Below are 18315 nucleotides of genomic sequence, written 5' to 3'. Positions count from 1 at the left end.
AGGTGTTTTGGTGATGTCACGGCCACAGGGCGGGGGGAAGGTCTATTTATCCGGTGTGTTTATTTCCTCCCACCTTCTTTTGCTTGCTGGTTCGGTGACTTTGATCGTTTAGTCTTGTGCTGAAGTGAGTATTTTTTCTATTATTTTCAGATGTAAGGGTATTTTCTTAAATATATATATATGTACCATCTTTTAGTCAAAAGGCTTGAAATCATAACTATACGGGATCACATGTACCGGTCTGGTGCTGTCACCAGGTGACTGTTAAAAGAACCAGCTGGGCACACAACTGGGCACCGAATTAGCTGTACATAGCACATTATGGTGTGTTCATTTTTACCATGCATCTACGGTGATCTCGAAGTGAAAGAGGATACACGTCAAAACATCCGTGGACAGCCCAATGTTTATCGCGATAAGATACCTCTTTTTAACCGCCCCACACTTTCGGCTTCTTTCTTCTCTACACTTTTTCCTTTTCAGTACATATCACAGCCATGCTCATAGGATTGTGTGGAGGTTAGCAGATCCCCTTGTCTCGTCGAAAAGCAAACTAACCAACCTAGGCATCTGTGCTGGCAAACATGCCATTGCCGAATATCTGATTCAAAACCAGGGATTCCAACTGCTTGAGCTTGCGGGCAACCGCCAGTCCCAGTCGGAGGAGCCTGAAGATGAATTGCGCCTGAAGGCCTCGGAGATCAAAAAGAAAGATTCTCACTCGCCAGAGCACACGTTCCAAGATGCTGAGTCTCTGCTCGACTTCGCGACCAAAAGATGGCAAGAGCGCTGGGTCACCACAGATATTGCCGATGCAAATGTCCTGGACCGATTCCTTCTACGCCCCTTCTTCCTGCTCGTGAGTGTTGACGCCCCAGTCAGCCTCCGATGGAAGCGTTTTGCAGACAGGTTAGTGGTGATGTTGAGTAAGTGATTTCTGCAGCGGACTGATGGTCTTAGATGCTGGAGAAGACAACTCGATCCACCCGATCTTGAGAAGTTTGTCTTGTGGAATGACCACAATCTGTACGAGAAGGACATTGGTCGTGTTTACTTGACCGACAAGGCCCAAGTGCGCCTCTTCAACTCATCTTCGTCCCTCGAAGAGTTGTACTCCTCATTGGAGACCCTGGACCTGGCAGACGAGCAGCGTCTCAGACCAAGCTGGGATCAATACTTTATGCAACTCGCCTCGCTCGCTGCGCAAAGAAGCAACTGCATGAAGCGGAGAGTGGGTTGTGTCCTTGTCCGAGAAAGCCGTGTTATCAGCACAGGGTATAACGGCACACCACGGCATCTCCAGAATTGCAACCAAGGCGGATGTAAGATACTGACCCAGTGCCCAAGACTGATTCTGTGTTTGCTGATATGAATCCACCTTAGGCCCACGGTGCAATCGCGGAGATGGAGGCGGAGTTGGTCTTTCAACCTGCCTTTGTCTTCACGCCGAAGAAAACGCGTTGCTAGAAGCAGGCCGAGAGCGAATTCGGGAGGGGGCAATCCTCTACTGTGATACGTAAGACTGAGTTCCCCACGGATTGAATACCCAGTTCACTCACGGTTCATTTCAGGTGCCCGTGCTTAACATGCACGGTAAAGATTGCCCAGGTTGGAATCTCAGAGGTTGTTTATTCGCAGGGGTACAATATGGACAGCGATGTGAGTCAAAATTTCTGTTTTCTGTGGGCTCTACTAACCCAATCTACTAACAGAGCGCTGCCATTCTCCAACAAGCTGGTGTTCGTCTACGACAGTTCCACCCGGTAACTATTTCACCTTTTATCCTACTTGTTTATATACACCACTGACCTTTTACATGTAGCCCTCCAATGGCCTCATCTACCTCCAGGCCTCCGAAAGAACCCCCGAATCTCAAGAGTAGATAGATTCATTTTCGTGGAAGAGAACATATCTCCTGATTACTTCATAAATTGTCGATACTCCACGAAACCGTACAGAACTCGATATTTTGCTGGCCGTAAAATAGGTATGCAAAGGAGATGACCAGGGTAGTAGCGAAAAGGGTGCCTTGGATGGTTGTAGTCAACCAGTGTAGTGTCTGCAAAAGCAGACTATAGATAAAGAAATCTAAACCCAACTACCCAAATAATTGAACTATCACTGGCATAGTTCAGAGGTCCAAATTGACCAACCCAAAAATGCATCAGGCTGAGACACAATGAGAAGGCAGGATAAAGACACTAGCCCAAAACAACTTCATTCTTTCCCACTTCTCCACTTCCTTCCCCCTTGTCCTTATCAATTCTCACGATCGAATGAAGTTTTTGTGACTCACATCGCAAGTCATAGTAACTAAATCATTTGTCCGGCAAAAAAAGCCCGCGGGCTCATGGCTATGAGTCAGCCGGTGAATTTTGGTGGGGTTCCCCAAAGGACCCCTCTGATAATCTGAATAGGTTCATATCCTTTTGCGCTGGGTCTCTCTGACTTCAATCACATAATTCTTTGTTCGCTGAACCCACCGGTGCTTATTGGCCCGAGTTCCCATCGCCATGCCTACCGTGCACTTGCTCGACTACGTAGCGGGTAACATTCGCTCCCTAGTCAATGCGATCAACCAAGTCGGTTACGATGTCGAATGGATCCGATCTCCGGAAGACGTGAAGAATGCGGACGTGAGTCAACCTCAAAGTGCCACCCCGGTACCGGTGTCAGTGCACCAATGTTAACCCCAATACTCCAGAAATTGATCCTGCCCGGTGTGGGACATTTCGGCCACTGCCTCTCTCAATTGGAGAAGGGAGGATTCCTCGGTCCCATTCGCGAGCACATTGATTCCGGCAAGCCATTCATGGGAATCTGTGTCGGTCTGCAGGCGCTTTTCCAAGGCTCAGAGGAGGATAACGACGTCCCCGGACTCGGCGTGATCCCCGAGGTCATTCGCAAATTCAACGATACTTCGAAGAGCGTACCACACATCGGATGGAACTCGGCTATGAACACTGGGTCGGAGACCTTCTGGGGATTGCGCCCGAGCAGCAAGTACTACTACGTCCACTCCTACGCGGCCCCTTACACACCGGGAGCTCTGGAGAAGGACGGCTGGTCCGTGGCTACAGCGACTTACGGCGAGGAAGAGTTTATTGGCGCCATCAGCCGGGGCAATGTCTTTGGTGCGCAGTTCCACCCTGAGAAGAGTGGTACCGCTGGACTGCGGGTTATCCGTGCGTTCTTGAACGGTGATCAGTTCCAGGCTCTTTCCGGAGAAAAGGAAGCTAGCAAGGCAAATGGACTCACTCGCCGTGTCATTGCATGCCTGGATGTTCGCACAAATGACTCGGGCGACTTGGTTGTCACCAAGGGTGACCAATATGACGTTCGCGAAAAGAGCGGCGACGAGGGTGGAAATGTTCGCAACCTCGGCAAGCCCGTTGATATGGCTAAGAAATACTACGAACAAGGAGCGGACGAAGTCACATTCCTCAACATTACATCTTTCCGAAACTGCCCTGTCGCTGACACTCCGATGTTGGAGATCTTACGACGAACCTCCGAAACTGTCTTTGTGCCATTGACCATTGGTGGTGGAATCAAGGACACTGTCGATACCGACGGCACCCGAATTCCCGCATTGGACGTTGCAACAATGTACTTCAAGTCCGGAGCTGACAAAGTCAGCGTCGGTTCCGACTCCGTCTTCGCCGCTTTGGACTACTACAACGCCGGAGAAAAGCTGAGCGGAAAGACCGCCATTGAGACGATATCGCAGGCCTATGGCAAGCAGGCTGTTGTGGTGAGCGTTGATCCCAAGCGGGTCTACGTTGATAAGCCAGAGGATACCACCCACCACACATTCAAGACTCAGTTCCCCAATGCGAGCGGACAAAGCTACTGCTGGTACCAGTGCACTGTCATGGGTGGTCGCGAGACTCGCGATCTTGACGTTTGGCAGCTCGTGCGTGCCGTCGAGGCCATGGGCGCTGGTGAGATCCTGCTGAACTGCATCGACAAGGATGGCAGCAACAGCGGATTTGATCTGGAGTTGATCAACGATGTGAAGGCTGCGATCAAGATCCCAGTGATCGCTTCAAGTGGCGCTGGTGTGCCTGCACACTTCTCTGAGGTCTTCCAAAAGACCACGACCGACGCAGCGCTGGGAGCTGGAATGGTAAGTTTGCTTGTGTCCTGATGTCATGCCCATTGTAAACAAACTAACTTTATCACAGTTCCACCGTGGCGAGTACACTGTCACTCAGGTCAAGGATCACCTTCAGACAGATGGATTCTTGGTCCGTCAATTTGAATCTGAGATCTAAAGTGCTGATCAGATGTAAATGATATGATTTCCTTCTCGACATAGATTCTGGAGTTGATACACTTTTATACAATGAATATCATGATATGAGATCTGAGCCTCTTGGTAAATATTGGTAAGAGTAAGATTGAATGAAGAAGTGAGGAAAGACAAGTAAACAGACAAGTAGAAAGACAGACTGAACAACAGATAGAAAGACCACTAAGTTGACCAAAGTTGACCAAATCGTAGGGGATAAAATAACGGTCATGCCCGCAAATTAGGGCTGCAAGACGTGTTGGCCATGACACGACCGTCCACTTCTCATTTACAAGGCGGTGTACTTGGCGGTGTGTGCGCGGCGGCATAACTTCCGGCAACTTTTCCGGGCAGATGAGGCGGTAAATGAGGCGGTGCTCGAGGCGGTGTATGCGGCACTACTCCTGGAGTTTTCCTCCACTTGCCACCACCTCCTCTTCTCTATCGCCATCACGGAATCCTCCCCTTCTGCCTGTTCCCTTTCTATCGCTTCAGCACAAGACAATTGAAGCCTCTGGTTTTTCTTGCCTATGTGCCTAGCGCCCTTTGTTTCTTCACTCGCCAGATATTCGACAGCCTGACGCGCGTGATCATACCTATCGGTCGCGACCACCCGTTTCCGGTCGAAATCGGAACTTACTCATAATAACAGGTCTCTTCACAACTGGAGCTGGTTTTCACGGACAAAAGAAATAACCTCAGATTTGACCACAGGTGGTGTGAGGTTGGCTCTGAGAATCACTCGAAGGACAAGGCAGACCACCCAATCCTTCCTGTATTGACCATTTTCTTCAGCCCCGGCGCCTCAACCATCGTATTCATCAATTTTGATCCACATTTGTATGCAGGGATTTGAACACTCATCATACAAAAAGATTCATTCATACTTTGTCCCCGTCTATCGATAGATACTGGTCTATCGTTCCCTAAAATATCTTTCTTTGTCGCATGAGCAGACAATCCCCTGTTTCTTGACCTTTTGTTTGGCTCGTGACTCGTGATTGCGCTAGTCTCCGATTTCAAGCCTTTCCTTTCCATCTTTCCTTCTCGTTCTCCCCTATTGCTCACTGTACACGGCGGTGGTGCCTCTAAAACCAGGTCTCAATACAAATACGACCATCTTTGTTGCACCAATTGAATACAATGTCTTCGTCCGTTCATTTCAAATTCAAGTCCTCGAAGGAGCCCTCACGGGTTACCTTCGATGGCACTGGTATTTCGGTCTTTGAACTCAAAAGAGAGATTATCAGCCAAAGTAGATTGGGCGATGGAAGCGACTTTGAGCTGTCAATCTACAACGAAGACACCAGAGAGGGTATGTTATGTTCCTTGATCCCATAACAGCTTCTGGGCGAACTGATTTAACGATTCCCAACAGAATATGACGATGACACTACCATTATCCCTCGATCAACCTCAGTGGTCGCACGTCGACTGCCCGCTGCGCGTCCTGGCAAGGGTGGCGCTGCACGTTATGTGTCCGGAAAAATGCCTGTTAATGCCCGCATTGGCACGAATCAACCCTCGACGAGCCGAACGATGCCCGGGACTGGACAGTCCGTCAATAATAACGTCCTCGAACTCAACAATGCCCAGACAGAAGAAGAGAAGATCAATGCTCTCTTCAACCTGCAGGCCAGCCAATGGCAGGAACAACAGAATGAAATGGCAAAGTAAGTGCTTTCTGACGTTGAGTCGCATATTGTGGGAAATGCTGACTTTTTCTTAGCGCGACACCAGTGCAGTTTGCTCGTGGCAAGCCAAAGCCTCTCAATGTACCCGACCACCCTCCTCCACCAGGATACCTTTGCTATCGCTGCCGGGAAAAAGGTGTGTATCGTTCCTCTTTCTCATCATGTCATACCAGATTGCTAACAGACTTTTCAGGTCACTGGATCCAGGCTTGTCCGACAAACAATGACCCCAAGTTTGATGGGAAGTACAGAGTCAAGCGATCGACCGGTATTCCTCGCTCGCTCCAAACCAAAGTCGAGAAACCGGAATCTCTAGCCCCCGATGGCTCTACCGAAGAAGCAAGGAATACCGGGGTAATGGTGAACGCTGATGGTGACTTTGTTATCGCAAAGCCAGATAAAGCAGCCTGGGAGTTGTATCAGGAGAAGACCAAGGCATCAGCGGCTGCAGCTGCAGAAGCGGCCGCGGCGGAGGAGAGCAAAGCACTGCAGGCTCGAGGCTTGGAGTGCTCAATTGACAAAAGGATGTTCCTAGAGCCAACAAAGACACCGTGTTGCGAAAGGACGTATTGCAATGATTGTATTTCCAATGCTCTGATTGAAAGTGACTTTGTTTGCCCTGGATGTTCCACAGAGGGCGTTTTGCTTGATAACCTTACCCCAGATGATGAGGCTGCGTCCAAAATTAAGGTATACGAAGCCGAGAAGGCAGAGGCCAAAAAGGAAAAGGAAAAGCAACCCGCTGCCCAGGATGGTACTCCTGTGCCAGAGACTCAAACCGAGCCCAAGCCAGCGAACAAGGAAGAAAGCCCATCCAATCAAGCCCCGGACACAACTCCTCCACAATCAAAGAAGCGACCCGCTGAGGACGAGCCCACGAATGAAGAGGACTCACCGGACTCAGAGTCGGGTAATGCGGCGAAGAAGCAGAAGGGTGAAGAGCAAAGCAAGACCCCCGAGCAAGAAACCGCCACCAAGGATGACGGCGCAGCTGCCTCAGGCGCCGCACCCAACTTCAACCCAGGAATGCCTTTCAACGGCTTCCCGCCCATGCCCGGTATGCCCATGATGCCGTTCTCCGGACCTGGCTTTGGTAATGATCCGATGGGCTTCATGAACCCCATGGCCATGGGAGCTGCTGGCGGGTTCCCCAACGGCATGAACCCTGGATGGAACCCCATGAATATGCCTTTCAACCCCGCGATGTTTGACCAGAACACTGGAATGCCCAATGGATTCCCCAACATGTTCAATGGTGACCCATCAATGATGTTCCCCATGCAAAATGGCTTTCAGGGACAGCAGGGTGCTGGAATGAACAACTTCTCCAACCAGCAACGGACAGCTTTCAGCACCCCGTATTCTCGCGAAGAGGATTCACCATATTTCCGACAGCCTGTGAACCCTCAGCGTCACCAAGCTAGAAACCGACGGGTCCGGCCCAGCGATTATCGGGAGCTATAAGCGATTTGGTCCTGAGGGATCTTGTGAATATGCATATCATTTTAGAGCGGTTTTACCTTACCAATTTATTCTATTCCCAGCTGCTTCGTTGATTTTTAATCATTAAGAATTCCAAAAAATATAACTTTACATTCAAATCCATTAAATAGCTTCATCTCTTACAGTAGCCAAGGGGTGCACCAGTGCCCAAATATCAATAGAACACTACCGGGGCAGCGACCTTGCGATCAAGCGGGCCCATTTTGTCAATAATTGTCTGCAATGATAGTCTGTAGATCTAATTGGGCCATTTCACACCAAATCAAGGCGCAATTGCCACCAACGTGCACACCGTCAAGTTATACTTAGTTTTGGGTGAGTCACCTGACTGGGGAAAAAAGGAAGACGCTCGTCCCCCCGGCTTTCGTTGCCCAACAATCAGACCACAGAACATCCTCTAACCCAGAACCACAAACAGTCTTCACCGTGTCTTTTCTACTCAATCTAAATCTCAATACTCGATCGGCTTCGATACCTTGACCGTCAGCTCAACCTTACCATCAACCGCAACCTTTATCCGTTTCAACCCCACAATTATCCGAAAGATCGACTATCATGGCGAAATACATGAATAATCACAGTAGTAGTTGCAATCAAATGCAGCGGTTTCTGGACGAAGAATCTCAGTCCGTCCTCGCCACCTGCTACAGCGTGGAGTCGGCCACCGCCAAGGTCCACGGCTTCCATTACTGCACTACCCTGGGCGCCGGTAAGCGATCTCCCCAACCCTAACAAATGGTCCCATCTAACTCGGTCATAGGGGTACAGTGGTATCCCTGAGGTCCCTTCGGGGCCTAAATCGTCTCTTCAAAGACCTCCCCGCGACATCGCTTCCGAGCGAACCTGGGCCGGCAATCAATGCCCAGAGTACAAGGGGGAGGCAACGCAGACCATCCCGGAAGAGTGTGAGAGACTCTTCTGTGACAAACTGTCTTCGATTTTCCTTGGTGAGGGGACTTTCGTGCGACAGGAGTCGCTGGGGATGGGTGCGTTTACCGCCCACAAGACCGGACACGACATCCAGCGGTGGATCGAAGTATGGGACTACGCCAGCGACGCTATCTATCGTGGATTTGTGGCGGAGCAAAACGGCGAGAGGACCATGTTTGTCTTCTTTGACCGTGCGCTGGACCACGGCCTCAAATCAGGGTATGTTACTCTCTGTGTTCCCATGGACAATGTCTCGGCATGTGCTCTTGGCTTGCGCCTCCTTGGACATCCGAGTACTTGAACAGTTTGCTGACACACTTTCTAGGCTAATGGCACTGTTTGAATTGGCCGAGATCGATACATTTGGGTGCTCCCAGATCGTCGCCTGCGTCAGTCGCTCCCAGCGGGCAGATGAAATGGAGCTTGTTCGAAGCCTCGGATGGTGCGGGTTTAACCTCACCACCTTGGAACCGTGGATGACCAGCGAAGACCAAGGCTGCCTCAGTGATGAATGGCTTTTCTTGGTCGCTGAAGTCTAATGCTCATATCAATCGGGTTCAGGAGTCTTTGGTGTGTTTGACTTTAATGATGTTTTACCTTCCTTCAAATTGTGCAACCATCTGCTACATGAATACTACTTGCTTACGGCCGAAATGGCCACTTGTTACTTGCTGTCTCTCCACATCGGGCTTTTTACTAGCTTTTCCGTCTCTTCTAAAACTTCTGCCAACAGGGTTTCTAATAGTTGTTCTGAGGGGGGGGAGGTTACCTTTGTTTTGTCTTCTGCGTACTCACCTAGGGCCCTCCCCAGTCCCTTAGAATCTCTATACTGACAAACTGTCCATTTAAGAACACAATCCATGAAAATAATTAGTAGCTTAACGTAAATATTGCCAAGGAATACCCCAAGGGCAAGTGGGCAGCATCTACCCCGGAGGATAAGATAAGATAAGATGATATGGTATGACCTCACCTATCCCTCAGCACCTGTCACAGACTCGTCTACCAAATCTGCTCATCATTTACCCTCTTTGGCTCCTCTACCATGCCGAAAGAGCGCAAGTCTCTCCAGTTCCCCAAGTTCCTGATCCCTTCCATCTTTCCGAAAAGAACTGCGGGGCATCCAGACTCCGCACCAAAGTACCTCGATGGCCATGCCTCATACCTACGCTGCGCCGGCTGCGCCTCCCACCTCTGCCTAACCTCTCAAATAATCAGCAAAGGGTTCACGGGCCGCCACGGTCGAGCATACCTAGTCTCAGCGGAGCCCGTAGCCACAGCCGTCTCAGTCTGCTCGTCATCCTCGCCCACAGTCTCACTACCCAACACCACACTACAACATCCGGTACCTCGTCAGCTTGTGACAGGTGCACACACCGTCAGCGATGTAAGCTGTCGGTTCTGTGACAACGTTCTAGGCTGGAAATATGTCGCAGCAGAGGAAGAATCCCAGCGTTACAAAGTGGGGAAATTTATCCTGGAAACGAAGAAGATAATCACCGCCTCGTGCTGGGAGTCGCCGCCGAATGTACATACTAATGCGGAGGAAGATCGCTCGGGGGCCGAGTCGGGTCCTACGGAGGCTGAGTTCGATAGTCAGGATGAGGACGAGTGTGAAGATCTCTTTGCTGGGATCTGGAGCCCTGGCCTGGCTGCGCGACGGAGAAATCGCAAGGTTGATCGCCGGCCTGCTATGTTCGGAATCTAATGAATTTGTCTCGAGGGCCTTTGAGCGAGGCGAGTGATGACTGATGATACCCTTTAATGATGGCTTGTCGTGTTTTCTTGTGCATGCATTTTTCTACCCTGGCCAATAATGCATCATGATATGATATGATTTATTTGAAATTACCTACGCTGCGAACTGCACGGAATTAGATTCGTTGATAATTCATTAATACCCGATTTTGATAAGGGTCAAGGATATAATTAAAGGCTCCAAGGTCACATTTGAGGATCTCTTGGAACTGTTCACGAGGAAGCATCATCGACGCGGGTTCTCTTTGAACCATTCTCTGTGGCAGGCTCCTCGGCCGGTCGCTTTGAAGATGTCTCAGCAGGGGCTGGCTGCTTTGCAGGCTTGCGCTTTACGAAGGCAGAAAGATCTGTGGCTCCCTTGCTGGCCGCATCAAGCTGGGCCTTCTGGTCTGATGCGGACTGGCCCATGATTGATCCCAGAACTCCCTTGAGCACAGCCTCGTTGGCCTGGTCGTTTTCTTCGATTGAGGCGGGTGGCTGGCGCAGGTCAATCAGCTGCAGGTTACGTTAGTCTATTGCTTCCATAATGACTGAAGTCGCTTGACGAAAGAAGTACTTACTCTCTGCTCCATGTCGGTGACAATTTCCTTGACGTTGGCAATCTTCCTTTTTGTCGCATTCGCTTTGTCCTCATCCTCCTCCTTTTCAGCTTCAAGCTTCTTCTCCTCTTGAGCCATCCGGACCCTGCAGCTCTCAATAGCGCGTTCCATCTCCTTCGCAGATTCCTTTCGCATTTCTTCGTCAATTGTGGGCTTCTCGCCCTTTTCTTCGTCGCCATGTTGAACGGATGCGAATTCCAAGGCAAGGGAAAGCTTGAAATGGCACTCGGCAACTGAGGAGTCCTCAGGGGGGTATAGCGAGTTTCGTAATTCAAGGACAGTCTTCAGATCCGCAACCGCATCGTGGAATCGCTCTGCCTCCAGTGAGATTTCGGCTTGCAGATCATGCGTATCTGCCAGGCGCTCCATGAGCTGCTTCGTCTCGGTAGACAGTGTAGTAGATTTCCCTTTGGTGCTGTCGGTTTCTTCAGCTGCCTCCATCTTTTTGAGATAAAGAACACGCGCCAGATCCAAGACTTCGAAAGCATTGGCAAAGTCATCATCGTCGTCCTCTTCTTCGCCCTGCTCGCCGGCCTCTTCGTCCTCAGACTCAGAGTCAACGAAGTTCTCATCGCCAGTGAATTGGAACAAAGGCTTGGAGGATGTGGGTTCTGACTCTTTCTTTGTGGGCTTCGCGGATGGTGGTTGCGCAGAACTGGCAATTGCGTCTTTCACCAGGCCACCGCTCGTCGCACTCGTTGCGCTCGTCGATTTTGAGGTAGTGGAAGCGTTGTTTGTGGAGGATGTGGTGCCTGACTCTGGTTCGCCGGCCACCTTAGAGCCAAGAACGTCGCTCTTGCTCACTGCGACATTATAGAGGGACTTTCCGTAGGCATAGAGCAGATCAGCGTTCTCGGGTGAAAGTTCACCGTTCAGTTCAGCCTGAATCTCGGTGGCTTGGGAGTAGAGTTCAGAAGCAGCGTCGTGGTCTTTGGTCGCATCTTTCGCAGCGGCGCGGGCGATCAAATCTTCAAGCTGGGCGCGCATCTCCTGCTCTGAGAGCTCGGGAGACTGGCGGTCTGACGGTTCGCTCATAGTGAATTAAGTAGTGAAAGGAAGAAGAATGAAGAGAGTAGTAGGAGGTAAGAAGTATGAAGAAGCGAAGGTAAAAATCAGAAGGGGAGAGAAGCTTAGCTCCGGCGCGGCGCGCGTGTCACGCGTCTCAATTTAATTGATTTCGCTGCTCTTCACCAGCAACGCTCTCCACCAAAGTCAGATCCTCTCAAATTCGAGGCAAATTGGACTTGGAGTGCTACTAGATCGAGTCAATTCTTGATATTGGGTCACTACTTGCGACTGAATCGAACTGTTCGCGTTGCGTGTCTACAAGATGGACTCGACGCCGCGGCACCCAAATCGTTTCAATGACCCCATCCCTTCATCTTCGCCTGCATTTGCGACGCCAGCGCGTCCTTTCCGACTGCAAAAGGGAAACGCACCGCCGAAAACCTCGATTTTGCCAATCCTTCTCCCTCCGTCGACTCTGCGTCCCGTCGCCTTTCGAACATTCACCCGCAAGCACAATCTGACAATATCCTCCTCCGCACTTCAAACCTTAGCTGTCTTTGTAGGCAAGAACTGTGGTTCAGGATGGCGCGAGGAAGGCCTGGCAGAACGGGTCCTGGACGAGGTAGCGAAGATCTGGAAAAGAGCCGGCGGAGGTGTGATTGTGGAGGAAGGGAAAGGTGCATCCTTGAAGACTATACTGCATACCCTCGAGGGCAGCATGAGCGGTGGAAGGGTTGTTGCCGGTAAAGCGCAAGACGGCAAACCCTCAGCCCTAGGCATGGACGATGGTCAGATGGACACCACCGAGTCATTGGCAAATCCCACCAACGAAGAGGAAGATGCGCAGTTGTCGCTTCATCCTCGTCACTGGCTGAAGGTGGTTGATGCCTTTGACCTCCCACGCTTGACATACAATGTCGACAAGAAGTACTTCGAGGCCCTCAAGTCCAAGCCCTCGTTATTTCCCTCGCCAGCTCACAAAACTGCCCTCTTTCGAGACCGATACAATCTCGTTTACCAGCGATTGCTGCGCAATGAAGCTTTTCAGAGCTCATTGGGCTCTACCGCAGTGCCCTCGCTGCAGCGCTCATCTTCAAACCTGGCGCAGCGCCAGTCCTATAAATTAACGCCCATTGCCAATCTGCTGGGTAGAACGGGAACATCACATCTACTTCTGGGATTGCTTTCAATCTCTGCTACCGGCGATCTATCTCTTGTCGACCTGTCCGGAAGTGTGGCGTTGGACTTAAGCCATGCTCGAATGATTCCCGAGGATGGCGCATGGTTCGCGCCAGGTATGATTGTGCTCGTGGATGGTATCTATGAAGAAGAGGAGATGGTTCAAGGCGCAGCGCTGGGTGGAAATACAGGCATTGGAGGTGCAATCGGTGGCCAATTCGTCGGTTTATCAATCTGTGGACCTCCGTGTGAACGACGGGATATCTCGCTGGGCACAAGCAACCGTCATGATAGCGGGCAGATGAGTTCCAGTGGCGGATTTGGGTGGGTTGACTTCCTGGGATTGGGAAGTGAACGTGCTCAAGGTGCGCGCATGAGAAGAATTCAAGAGAAATGCCTCCAAAAGGACCTTGAGGCCACGGAAACCTCACCAAGGCTCAAGGTTGCTATCTTGAGTGAAGTCAATTTGGATAACATGAAGACATTGGACGCACTGAAAAAGGTCTTCAGCACCTACAATGATCTTGCGCTTCGGGAACGCCCACAGGCATTTATCCTTATCGGCAACTTCGTGCAGAGGGCGATTATCAGTGGTGGTGGACGAGCTGGAAGTATCGAGTACAAGGAATATTTCGATTCTTTAGCACTGGTGCTATCAGACTTCCCAGCCTTGCTACAACACTCGACCTTTGTCTTCGTGCCCGGCGACAATGACCCGTGGGCATCAGCTTTCTCTGCTGGTGCAGCGTCAACAGTGCCCCGACAGTCGATTCCAGATCTTTTTACCTCCCGAGTGAGACGTGCCTTTGCCACTGCCAACTCAGAGCTTGGAGCTCAGCACACCGAACCAGCAGGCGAGGCCGTATGGACCTCAAACCCAGCACGTCTGTCCTGGTTCGGGCCTGTGCATGACATCGCCGTGTTCCGCGATGACATGTCCGGACGATTGAGGCGCAGCGCCGTCAACACCACGCTTGACAGCCAAGACCCAGACACCACAATGCAAGATCCTTCCAGCAGCGCTGCGACCTTCGCCGAAGGCAACAGCCAGATAGACGATCTGGGCCAGCAAGAAAACAGCAAGGCAACCGCTGAATCTGGAGCGACGATGGCCCGCCGACTCGTCAAGACGATTCTGGATCAAGGGACCGTTTCGCCATTCCCATTGCCATTGCGACCTGTTTTGTGGGATCATGCATCGGCTCTGCAATTGTATCCGTTGCCAACTGCCCTGGTGCTTGCTGACCCCGAGGCTGCTCCGTTCTGCATGACATATGAGGGATGCCATGTCATGAACCCCGGGCGCTTGGTACCGGAGGGTGGCACACCGACAGCGAGATGGATCGAGTTTGATGTGTTGCGCAACCGAGGCAAGATAAGAGAAGAGCGCTGTTAGTTGATTTGTACGAGCGATTTAATACATTTCACGGATCATGATCAAATACATCTGGATGCCATGTCATTCAAAAAGTCTAAGAATACATCGTGAAGAGAACTTTGTAGTTGCTCTTGTATTAAAGCAGGGAAACTAAAACCAAAAGGTATTGAGAGCCACTCAGGCAGGTATCGCTTCTAGTCAATCGTAATGACATCGGAAGCTCCCATGCCAACGGGATGTTGTTGTGGGGGCGCCGATATCACACCTTGCGTGCGTTGTTCTGGGATCTGTTGAGGTTTGGCCTCAATCTCGTCCAGTTGAAGATTGGGGGTGTTCATGCACTCATGCAGCGCGAGGACGAGGTTTCCAATCTTGGTAGTACTGGCCGTCGCACCGTCTCCAAGACCGGCCCAGCCTTCGCCTTTTGATTGGTAGATTTTCTCTTTTGTTGCAGCCACGACTTGACTACGGCCATGCTGGTCCATACCGTTCGCATCCCTCAGTAACCAGACCGGCTTATCTCGGTGGGTTCTTATGCAGAGATTAAAGCGGGACTTCAACCGGGGATAGTGAATCAGGTACTCGGTCGGCCTGCGCACAGTGACGATCACAATGGAAGAATCCGTCGCAGTCGAGGAAGAGAGCTCATCGAAAGACATCAACAAGCGATGGGTGATAGATAAGAGTTCGATCGTTTGGTCAACGCCTGTTCGAGTGGTCGGGTTGTTTAGATCAACGGTAAGTGCCTCTTGAATTCGGCGATGCGGGCTCGAGGTTTCGAACTTGACGCCGAGGTTTAGTTGGAAGAGAGGCTTTTTCGTAGAGATAGCACCAGCGACATCGACGTGATCAGACAAGGAAGGCCCTTGAACGCCAACTTCAAAGGAAGCAGAGTACTTCGTATCGTTCCCGTAGGTAAAGGCAACCTTGGACAAAGATAAAGAGCGGGGTTGGAATCCTTTCTTTATAAGCGAGTAGAGGATAGCAATGACACACTCGAGTCGCTGCAAGCGTTCGAAAACGGAGACTATCACCGAGTGTCCTGCTGGAACTAGTAGGCGAAGCGCAAAGCCAGCACCTTTGTCTTCAATGATCAACGAAGAATCAATCTGAGAAACAAGGCTGTTCAAGCTTTGTATGCGCCGATGGAATGTACCGCGCGCGACTACCATAACCAATTTGCTCTGAGTGTCGATTCCATGGAAGGCAAGTCGAATCATCTCCTTGAACGATGCCTGCTTATTCACATTGAAAGGCAGTGCCATTCGCAATGCAGCTGGCAATGTTGAAGAGTTATAGTTGAACAAGAGATCCGGAACAGCAAGATCTGGTCCCAGCTGTAAGTCCTTGAGAGACGGCCAGAAATGCATCGCTGGCAGATCTGCGAGATAACGTGCATTGGCATGGATGGCCAAGATCCCAGTGAGCCCATCAATCAGTTCCGCAAAGGTGGAAAAGTCGAGTCGTTTATTTGGAGGAATCAGAGTTTCACTGACGGCGTGAGCTCTCGGAAGGGCTGTGCTAGCGTCGGGAATGATTGGATATGGCGCCGGCTTCTTTGCACCAGCAGGTCGAAGTTGAACAAGCCACCAACGGTCACCATCCATGCTGCTTGTCGCGGCAGCAACCCACTGTCGATTCCAAAGTCGATGGGTGAAGAAGGCTGTGCGCATCACACCCGGAGGGAATAATTTTCGAGGATCAACCCCAAGTGCAGTTTGCTTCACGGACTGAAGACCAAGAGCCTTGGTGCCAGTCTCGATTTCATTTAACGCGGTCATGCAACGTAATTTAGCGATGCGGGATAAGATCTCTTCTATGGATGATTTGTAGACAGTTCGGTCACCATCGAGACGTTCTGATACGTTTGGTGCCCCACAGAAAACGATAGAGCCGGACATGGGTTCTATCGAAACTCGGAGAGAACGCGAGGTTGTAAGTTGAACGTCGAGTCGGCAATCTCCGGGCTCGGTGGATGATAATTGAGCCTTAAGTGATAGTTTGTGGGTTGAGAAGAGAAGGTGCTTTTTGAGGATGTTGAATGCGGTGGAGAGCAGTTGTGATGTGTGTAATGCGATGACGCTCCTGAGAATGTGCTCCATGGAGAGGTCATTTGTGTCAAACTCGATGGAATCGCTGATGGCTTGTTGGCCGTCACGCATCCAGCGGAGACCGAGATGGGATACACCAGGCTTCGAATCACTGGAGTTTCCGGGGCGGTTGCCGCTCTTGACACCAATCTCAAGCCAACTTTTGGGTCCAGATCTCTGTGGCCAATATTGCACGACAAGTGTTCGGTGTAAGAGTTCAATGCGCAAAGTCTCCGCCCAAATGCCCCTTGCGAGCTCTATGGCTTGTTTGGAGAGAATGTTAATCTTGTTGGTGAGAACCAAACCATGAAGGAAATTAAAACAGCCCATCAGCCCATCATCCCGGAGAATCTCATTGATTCTGGCGTCTAACTCATTGAAAATTCGACCTTTGGGAATTGGTGATGACGGTGTGAAAAGAAAACGGATATCCACGAAGAAGAACTGTGATGTCTCTGACTCTTCGGCAACAGAAAGGTCAAGCTCAAATTCACCAGGAATTGTGAAAGTGACGCGGCCATCGTGGACCCGGTAGTTGCGCAAGGCAAATGGCACCGTGTCGTGTAATGCAAGTCGTACGCTGATGATTCTGTTGAGTTTAAGCAGTTTCTTGAGGGTTGCCCGCGCTGTAAGCGGTTTGGGAGGTTTGTAGCCAAGCTGTTCAGCACGTTAGAATTACGCAGTGTGATCGCAATGATATGTTCAAACTTACAGTGGGCAAAGATGACACCCGTCCCTTCGAAAGGACCTCCAGGGCCGTTTTCAAATCTGGGTTGGCAACTTGTGCTCGGACGAGGTCCCTTTTCACTTCACCAACAAACTGAAGAGCCGAGTCATATGCTTGGTGTCGTGTGCGAATGAAATTTTGAATGTCGATAAGTCTGCTCACATCTGGAGCAGATCTGCTCCATTGTGAAAGGACAAGGAGCTTGATGAACTCGGCCCTCTTGTCATGAGCGAATTCGAGAATCCGTGACTTTTTGAGCACGTTTTCTTGTGACTGATTGCCCCCTGGTTTCCCATTCGCTAGCGGCACCTCAATCGCGGACAGTTCCGTGATCAGTTCCGAAAGCTCGATCCAGCATTGCTGCACCGAGCGGTTGACCAGTGTACCAAACGGAAAGAATCCCTGGGTGATGTGAGGGAGTTCAAACGGAACTGCTGGCCCAAGTTCCCCTCCCTTATCTGCCGTGTTCCGCGTATGTTGTAATGCGCCGTTCATGTGTGTCGAGCCGTTCATGCCGGAGCCGTGAATCGACTTTTCGGAATTTTCGAAATTATTTGATATGCCGTTACTGGTACCATCAAGGCCTGGCCGCCGGATGGATCCCTCGATGTTGACATTGTCCATGACGACACCGGGCATTTCTGAAATCACAACCGGATGCAATGGTATTGCTTTGTGAAAGCTTTCCCCTCCTTGGCCCTATGCACGGCGCAGAACAAGCAACACAGGCGATGCTCCGGGCTCGGTCCAGTCGGCGCTGGAATAGGAAGGGAAGCCGATGTCAAATATGAGGCAGCGATTAGGTCCTCAAGGAAATGCCATTCGATTCACGGGCCGTACGGGTAGAGGGCCTCGCTCATAATCGACGGATCTTGGCGCGCGGTTTAGGACGCAGATGGGCCGATGAGCGTTTCAACGGTCGGGCGAGACTCGGACAACGTGGAGTGGAATCGGATTGGGCGACAAGTCCCTCACGAATCTCTGGACTCTGGTTTTGAAAAGCTGGCGACGAGCTTAAGCGAGGGCTCGTGGTCGGGGGACCTAGATAATTTGCTGATAGCAGGGTTGTCGCAATGCGAGGAACGCGGAAAAAGAACCCGACAGGGAAAGAAAGAAGAAATCCCGAAAGAGTGATTGAATGTAGAATCTCTTTGA

The 18315-nt window shown here is 50.8% G+C and overlaps 7 protein-coding genes across 7 annotated transcripts; 5 read left to right on the top strand and 2 right to left on the bottom strand.

Moving 5' to 3' along the window:
- Positions 1 to 497: 497 nt before the first annotated feature.
- On the top strand, positions 498 to 4277 carry N7506_009205 (histidine biosynthesis bifunctional protein hisB; the record flags this gene model as incomplete). The annotated part of the gene is made up of 9 exons (XM_056958498.1): positions 498 to 519; positions 567 to 909; positions 961 to 1322; positions 1384 to 1516; positions 1572 to 1659; positions 1713 to 1737; positions 2503 to 2636; positions 2705 to 4129; positions 4188 to 4277. 9 exons carry the CDS (start codon positions 498 to 500, stop codon positions 4275 to 4277), a joined length of 2622 nt encoding a protein of 873 aa, XP_056807888.1.
- Positions 4278 to 5437: 1160 nt separating this feature from the next.
- On the top strand, positions 5438 to 7452 carry N7506_009204 (cleavage polyadenylation factor subunit MPE1; the record flags this gene model as incomplete). Its single annotated transcript, XM_056958497.1, has 4 exons — positions 5438 to 5609; positions 5673 to 5967; positions 6024 to 6124; positions 6182 to 7452. 4 exons carry the CDS (start codon positions 5438 to 5440, stop codon positions 7450 to 7452), a joined length of 1839 nt encoding a protein of 612 aa, XP_056807887.1.
- A 636-nt stretch (positions 7453 to 8088) lies between these two features.
- On the top strand, positions 8089 to 8960 carry N7506_009203 (ornithine decarboxylase antizyme; the record flags this gene model as incomplete). Its single annotated transcript, XM_056958496.1, has 4 exons — positions 8089 to 8200; positions 8252 to 8258; positions 8305 to 8640; positions 8747 to 8960. The coding sequence occupies 4 exons, from the start codon at positions 8089 to 8091 to the stop codon at positions 8958 to 8960; spliced, it is 669 nt and encodes a 222-aa protein (XP_056807886.1).
- Positions 8961 to 9466: 506 nt separating this feature from the next.
- N7506_009202 (yippee/mis18 family protein) lies at positions 9467 to 10129 on the top strand (the record flags this gene model as incomplete). Its single annotated transcript, XM_056958495.1, has 1 exon — positions 9467 to 10129. One exon carries the CDS (start codon positions 9467 to 9469, stop codon positions 10127 to 10129), a length of 663 nt encoding a protein of 220 aa, XP_056807885.1.
- A 263-nt stretch (positions 10130 to 10392) lies between these two features.
- On the bottom strand, positions 10393 to 11813 carry N7506_009201 (SHNi-TPR domain-containing protein; the record flags this gene model as incomplete). The annotated part of the gene is made up of 2 exons (XM_056958494.1): positions 10393 to 10674; positions 10740 to 11813. 2 exons carry the CDS (start codon positions 11811 to 11813, stop codon positions 10393 to 10395), a joined length of 1356 nt encoding a protein of 451 aa, XP_056807884.1.
- A 295-nt stretch (positions 11814 to 12108) lies between these two features.
- Positions 12109 to 14361, top strand: N7506_009200 (DNA polymerase epsilon noncatalytic subunit; the record flags this gene model as incomplete). Its single annotated transcript, XM_056958493.1, has 1 exon — positions 12109 to 14361. The coding sequence occupies one exon, from the start codon at positions 12109 to 12111 to the stop codon at positions 14359 to 14361; it is 2253 nt and encodes a 750-aa protein (XP_056807883.1).
- A 176-nt stretch (positions 14362 to 14537) lies between these two features.
- On the bottom strand, positions 14538 to 17799 carry N7506_009199 (mediator of RNA polymerase II transcription subunit 14; the record flags this gene model as incomplete). The annotated part of the gene is made up of 2 exons (XM_056958492.1): positions 14538 to 17090; positions 17146 to 17799. The coding sequence occupies 2 exons, from the start codon at positions 17797 to 17799 to the stop codon at positions 14538 to 14540; spliced, it is 3207 nt and encodes a 1068-aa protein (XP_056807882.1).
- Positions 17800 to 18315: the final 516 nt, after the last annotated feature.

The sequence above is a fragment of the Penicillium brevicompactum genome, assembly GCF_028827555.1.
Source record: "Penicillium brevicompactum strain IBT 35665 chromosome Unknown utg000006l_segment0_segment0, whole genome shotgun sequence".
Lineage (NCBI taxonomy): Eukaryota > Fungi > Ascomycota > Eurotiomycetes > Eurotiales > Aspergillaceae > Penicillium > Penicillium brevicompactum.
This window is presented reverse-complemented; position numbering and strand designations above follow the sequence as displayed.